The sequence below is a fragment of the Branchiostoma floridae genome, chromosome 9, assembly GCF_000003815.2.
Source record: "Branchiostoma floridae strain S238N-H82 chromosome 9, Bfl_VNyyK, whole genome shotgun sequence".
In the NCBI taxonomy this organism is placed as follows: domain Eukaryota; kingdom Metazoa; phylum Chordata; class Leptocardii; order Amphioxiformes; family Branchiostomatidae; genus Branchiostoma; species Branchiostoma floridae.
Genome location: NC_049987.1, coordinates 970416 through 977309, shown reverse-complemented (window position 1 = coordinate 977309; position 6894 = coordinate 970416). Strand labels below are relative to the sequence as shown.

Sequence of the window (6894 nt, the reverse complement as noted above, 5' to 3'; positions counted from 1 at the left end):
TAAACAAAGAGACTTACCACCAGTCACGCACGTATACATTGAGTACGGAATATCATAACGAGTTTGCCTATCCTGTAATAACATCATGTTCACTATCACAGAGGCGACTAAGTATTTAGATGAATTCTATCAAATTAATATGATCTACTTCTACCAAACATTTATACGAATACGAATTTTATACTTATATCTATAAGAATGACGAACCTGAAACTTACAGAAATTTCAACCATCAACGTTGACGCTTTGTTGCACTACCATACCTCGCCACTAGGAGACCCTTTATTAAACTTGTAGTCTTGAGTTATGTTGTACACAGACGAACGCACATTCATACACAGCCCTCTATAGAACCGACGATATATATACAGAATTTAGACAAAATTTACAGAATGTATACAATCCACGACGAAATATGCGAATAATAAAGGGTTTTACAATATAATATTATTTTAGGAATTGTTTGTATTCGTTGTGAATTTCGTTAACTCCTCCTGAATAGTATGAACTCCGTACTGTTCGGTTGTTTCTTAATTCTTACAGTAGTGGATTGTAAGAGACCTGTAAAACACGCAGTTTTCCGCAAAGACCTTCAAAATTGCGTGAAGTGACAATCCTGTCGAATTCACAGAAAGCCATATATTGTGATATTAAAGTCTGCCGTATGGATCAAGATTGCCTCCTAGCAGGTCAAGACATTACTGCAGAAGGAATCACTTCTTGCTGCAAGAATAATATAAATCACTAGGTGGCATGAATGACACGTGGCGAGTGTCCATATGCCTGACTAGTTTAAAGCTTATGATTTGATTTTTAAGACTTGTCTATATGCACGATAAATCGAACATAACAAAGCAAAACAAACAGCGATCTTTCATGCGAGTGCAAAGAGACGTTATCATTTTTCAACCAAATCAGTTAACATCGAGGGCTAAATGTTGTACTGACTATCACTTTCACGCTATCACTTTCACGTTCACTCGTATAGAATTGATATGTTTCTCTACAAATAAAAATCCGAAATACATGGAATTCACACAATATTATAGTAAGAACTATATGTATTCATGTCCAACCTATAATGTAGAAAGAACTGAATAATTGTAGACGATACGGTAAAACATTACCATTATCTTCCATGCGAAAAAAAGGATCTTAACATCCCACTTGCATTATGCATTATTCTTAATACTGTAAATGCATGTAAGTTTGAGGGAATGTACGCAAACTCATGGGAGGAATTTTGTTTTCGATCAGAAATGTCACAAGTACACAGTCATATTGATATACGCGTGAGATCAGTTTTGACCCCATACGGTGGTTTGAGGGTTAACTTATCCAAGCGAAAACACAAACAGAAAAAAAACTTTATAACTGTCATTTCATATAAATGTAACTACTCTGCGATAAGAACATATCACTTGTCTACACATTTGACAATACATACCAAAGAGCCTACAACTACCATCCTCCTACGCAGGGACATCCAACAGCCAAACTGCCTGTCTGGATGTACCCTGCTCTTTTAACCGTCACTCTTAGTTCCTGTGGACCCCCCCCCCCCCCAAACCAGCTGTCAGCCAATGAGAGAATAGGCTTTCCGTTTTCAAAAACTGTCTCGCATGTATAAGGGACTAAAGCATAATACTAGCCAAGCCGCTCACCTTACTGCGCTAGCGTCAACTTACTACATTACGGCATCCATAAAGACCATGAAATCATAACAGGCATCGTGGTCAATTTTAAAAACGATTCTATTGTGTGAATAAGAAATATGTAAATACATCTTCAAAGAACACATCAACAAGGAAATTTGGTATAGTTTAATAGCATACGAGGTAAGACTAACAGTAATATTTCAATAGTGTAAATTACTTATAATTACTGTACTCGACGTTTAAAACCGTGGGAACCCGTTAGTTACTACAACTACAAGCACAAATTCATAGTATCACTGTCAGTGAAATCTTAGTTTTCTAAATGTTAGCTAATTGTGTTAATATTTGCACACAAAAAATTCCATACTAAAAGACTTAAACTTAACGAGAGCTCTGAGTTTTAACTGGGAGAAAACAATTACAATTGTTTGTCACCTGAAAATGCTGCTACGACGTTGCCCGGGACCTAATTAAATCACTACCGATATGTCGAAATACAAACAAACCCATCCAATAGCGATGTACCTTGAGAAAAGAATTAATATGGAAATATAACTGTGAATATGTACAATGGGGTTTACAGTACACGACTGTCTTCTTTGTTTTGTGGGTACCACGATGTCTAGTTTTGTATCTACCATGCCTTTTCTTTGCCTTTCCTCTTCTTATTTCTTTTAGGTGAATATTATAAATTATAAGATAAACAAAATCCATCAAGGGATATCGCTGCAAGTTCACAGAGACCTGCAACAGCAATATCCCGAAGGTAGAAATAAGCCGGCGACAGAGCCTTCCGTGGAGGCAAATTAAAGAACAATGCAAAAGCGAACTCTAGCGGCTTGTTAAGTCATAGCCATGTAGACTCTTGACCTACTTCTGGTTATGACGTCATGCGTTGTCTCTGTAGCGCATCACAAGGTGGTTTCGTCACACGTGATCATCACAGAGCGCACTGTTCCAGAACGTAATGTACATAAGCAGCTTACCAGGACACTACCGTCCAGTCGACTTTCGTCACCATAGCAACATTGCACCCCATCCACCGGCTTAGCCTGGAATCCAGCCATGTTGTGCTTTGGTCACCCTGAATCCTGTGTATGTAAGCAGCTTACCAGGACACGTTACCATGGATATGGTATAGACAACTATGTTTTAGCTTGGATATGCTGCAGACAACTATGCTTAGCTTGGGTTTGCCTTGTGTGTAATAGACTTGTCACAGGTCGTACACGGTGTAGACAAGTTACCATGGATATGGTATAGACAACTATGTTTTAGCTTGGATATGCTGCAGACAACTATGCTTAGCTTGGGTTTGCCTTGCAGACAACTGAAATGTAATAGACTTTATTTTTTACGTTGCAAAAACGGTTTGATACAACACATAATATTTTTCTTGAACATTTTAATACAATCGTTAATGTATATGGTAGTACTTGCGGACAGACGAAGTAAAGACTCGATGACAACAAGAGTTACTTTTATTTGAAAACTTTTGTGTTGTGTGTTTTATCACGGTTGTACCATGAAGAGTGAAAAACGATAACGTTCTTTCTGGAATAAGTGGGGGTGGCCCTTAAAAGGGCCGGTGTTCTTGCTGGATGGTTTGGTGATGTTCTAGGCTGATGTACTAGGAGCTATGATCAGGAATTTCACATCGGGGTATTTACTATGCAACAATTCTATTGCCTTTTTGCAGTGGGCTAAGTCATACATATATACTGGAACGTATTCGTCATACCAAATAGGCACTTCATGAAGTTCCATAGAAAATTTTCGATATCTTACTGTCATGATGATGTTGACTATCTCGCGAAGAACTATGTACAAGTTCGGTGTAAGTTACCATGGATATGGTACAGACAAATATGTCTTAGCTTGGATATGGTGCCGACAACTATGGTTAGCTTGGGTTTGCCTTACAGACAACGAAATGTAATAGACTTTATTTTTACGTTGCAAAAAAACGGTTTGATACAACACATAATATTTCTTCTGAACATCTTAATACTATCGTTAATGTATATTATAGTACTTGCGGACAGACAAGGTAAAGACTCGATGACAATAAGGGTTACTTTATTTAAAGAGTTGAAAAACGATAACGTTCTTTCTGGAATAAGTGGGCCGGGGTTTATTGCTGAATGGTCGTTTGTCCTTTTAGAATGTTGTGCTGGGAGCGAATGTTAGGAATATCACCTCGTGATAGTCACTACGTAACAAGTCTATCGCCTTGTTGTAATGAATTAGGTCATACATATATACTGGTATGTAGTCTTCTTGCCAAATCTGGACTTCGTAGAGTTCCATAGAAAAATTTTTCGATATCTTACTGTCATGATGATGATGTTGGCTATCTCGCGAAGAACGTTGTACAATTTCGGTCCAGCTTGTCTCTCAATTGGCGTCTGTTTCTGGCGGGGGTAGAAGTACGTGAATTGCTTGTTTCTGCTGCGGGTGAAGTCACGTCTACTTCTGTCGAAGTTTGCAGGAAAATGAATTTCAGACAAGTTGTAGAAAAGCCGGTTTAGCAAACGTCGCTCCGCCTACAACGGTCAAGACATCCAATCAGGGCAACGTGGTGGGGGATAAACCAGTCTGACAAGAAATCTCCACGCGCTAATGTCAATACAGACTAGTTACCATGGATATATTTTACAGACAAGTTTTTTTTTTTTTTTTTTTGAGACTTTACTGGTAAAAGAAGATTTTTTAAATTTATAAACATTGAATCGATGTGATACTACAGTCATCAATCTATGGGTTTTTAAACCTGAGCAAGGGATCGCGCGCGCGTGTGCTTGTGTGTGAGTGTGTTTGTATCGAAAATACGTCTTGAAATTATCAAATCGTTTGTTCTTGAATCTAATTGACTGTCTTGTCGGACATTGAAGTAAGCATTTACAGTTACTTGTCTTATGTGAAGGATCAGCCCAATGCTTTTATCTTGAATTAATGGAGGTCGCAAAATTATGTGTTTAGTGATTATACACGGTGAATTACTTTTCTCTTTGTCTTTTTTTTTTTTTTTTCGCAAGACAAATAATTTGTCTTGTCTTATACGCAACCCAGCCCCAATTTGGGTATTGAATGAATAGAACATATCCTGTGCAGGTTACTTGTCTTATGTGAAGGACCTGTTCAATGCTTTTATCTTGAATTGATGGAGGCCGGAAATTATGTATTTAATGATTATACATGGTGAATTGCTTTTGCTGTCTTACTTCCTGTAAGACAAAAATTGTTTTGTCTTATACGAAACCCAGCCCAATCTGTGTATTGAATGAATAGTACACATCCTGCGCTGAAAATTGTGTGATGTCAATTACATAATTAACGTTTTTGTACTTGGTTAATGATTTCTTCCTGTTTACCTTTTTATCAGAAAACTGGCTGTAATTGCTATATTGTTGGTGACTTCCTGAAAAAAAGATTTGTCGGGTGTGGTTATGTTTTTTGTAGGCGCGGCTTAAACGAGTTGTCTATAGACACAGGGCTATATAATCGCACATTTTCTTGCATCGAGTAATACCGACTGGCGTGCGAGGCACCTTGCATCACGTTAGAGAGAGAGAGAGAGAGAGAGAAAGAGACGACTCAGCAATGTTGGTTCAAGCGACAACGGTGATCAACAGCTCAGACACTGAGATTTTGACATCAACGTTAGGACTTCCTGAACTGTTGAACGAATCTGATGAAGAAGGACTTCCTGAACTGTTGAACGAATCTGATGAAGAAGGACTTCCTGAACTGTTGAACGAATCTGATGAAGAAGGACTTCCTGAACTGTTGAACGAATCTGATGAAGAAGGACTTCCTGAACTGTTGAACGAATCTGATGAAGAAGGACTTCCTGAACTGTTGAACGAATCTGATGAGGATCAACAATACAGTAATCAGCCTTTCAACACAACGTGAGTAGAGGATTTTTTTTTTATCATCTTTATGTAGACTCTGTACACTTTGTAACCCAAACCGTATAGAAAATGAAGTCAACTTTATATTAGAGTGTTCTTTATACAATGATATACGCATCTCTTTTTACCAGTGCTCTCAATGCATAGCTCACGATATATTGTTTTATTCAACTGTAATACTAAATGTAATAGTACTTGCAGTCGTAAGTATCATATCATGAGATTAGCTGCATTTAGCAAACATGGGCAGGAACATACAAATAAAGATCATCAATTTAAGATTTTTCTTTTCTGGTGCGATATTTTCAAGTTTTGTCAAAATGAGAGAAAACATCAACATCAATTTTTGTGAGTTTTTTTTTAGTTGAAATATGTTTATTCGTGTGTATGCATGTATGAGCGTCAGTTTTATGTGTCAAAAAAAACGTTTCGAACAAAAAATATATCGTTTGATCTATATGATGTTTCTTTCTTGTTGCGAAATGTTTACGTATGGTTTGAAGTTTGAGTGGAATCAAAAATTGACGTTCATAAGTACATTGCGTCTATATTAGTTGAAAGAAACGGTGAACTGTCATGAAAGATGTCGTTTGGATGTGATACGATTTGTATTTTTTTTTCTTTCAGTTTGTATCCCTGTATTCCAAAGAAATTATACCGTATACACTCGACTGGACATTCTGTGGTCGCGGTTGACAACTTTGAAGACATCAGGACTTACCGCGGGATTGCAAAGTGTTTGGTACTGCCACCACAAGATTTGACAAATCCTATTTTGTCATATATGGTAGGATATGAACTGATGTACCCATTGTGTCATACGTGTTCAATTAATGGACAAACCATATGTAACCATAACGATGACGAGCGATCACTTTTTGGTGAATGGCTAACTGCAGAGCTGATAGAAGCTATAAAGGTGGGATACAAAGTCATCAAAATCTATGAAGTCCATCACTTTGAAAGTAGTCCAGATAAGTTGTTCAGAGAGTACATTGACACATTTCTTAAAATCAAGCAGGAAAGCCGCGGCTGTCCCGAATGGGTTACTAGCACGTCTGTAGAAGAGGGTTTAGATGATAATGATACTATGAGTAACGAGGTCAAATATTTTGATGTACACAAAATGTATCCCTATACATGTTATGAACCAAAGCAGGAAAGGAGTGACAGGACCGATGAGAAGAACCCAGGTCTGCATGCGTTAGCAAAGCTCTTCCTTAACTCTTTCTTTGGCAAGTTTAGCCGGGGAAACAACATTGCATAATCTGAGTATGTCATATTGACACAAACATAAGTAAAAAAAGGATACTATTAGG

At 37.6% G+C, this 6894-nt stretch overlaps 1 protein-coding gene across 2 annotated transcripts; it reads left to right on the top strand.

Moving 5' to 3' along the window:
- The first annotated feature begins 4354 nt into the window (after positions 1–4354).
- LOC118423664 lies at positions 4355–6852 on the top strand. 2 transcript variants are annotated; one of them, XM_035831900.1, is made up of 3 exons: positions 4355–5325; positions 5362–5572; positions 6203–6852. In XM_035831900.1, exons 1-3 carry the CDS (start codon positions 5262–5264, stop codon positions 6840–6842), a joined length of 915 nt encoding a protein of 304 aa, XP_035687793.1. In that variant the 5' UTR covers positions 4355–5261; the 3' UTR covers positions 6843–6852. The 2 variants fall into 2 exon arrangements, with proteins under 2 accessions (XP_035687793.1, XP_035687792.1); XM_035831899.1 differs by having other exon boundaries at positions 4357–5572.
- The last annotated feature ends 42 nt before the right edge of the window (positions 6853–6894 follow it).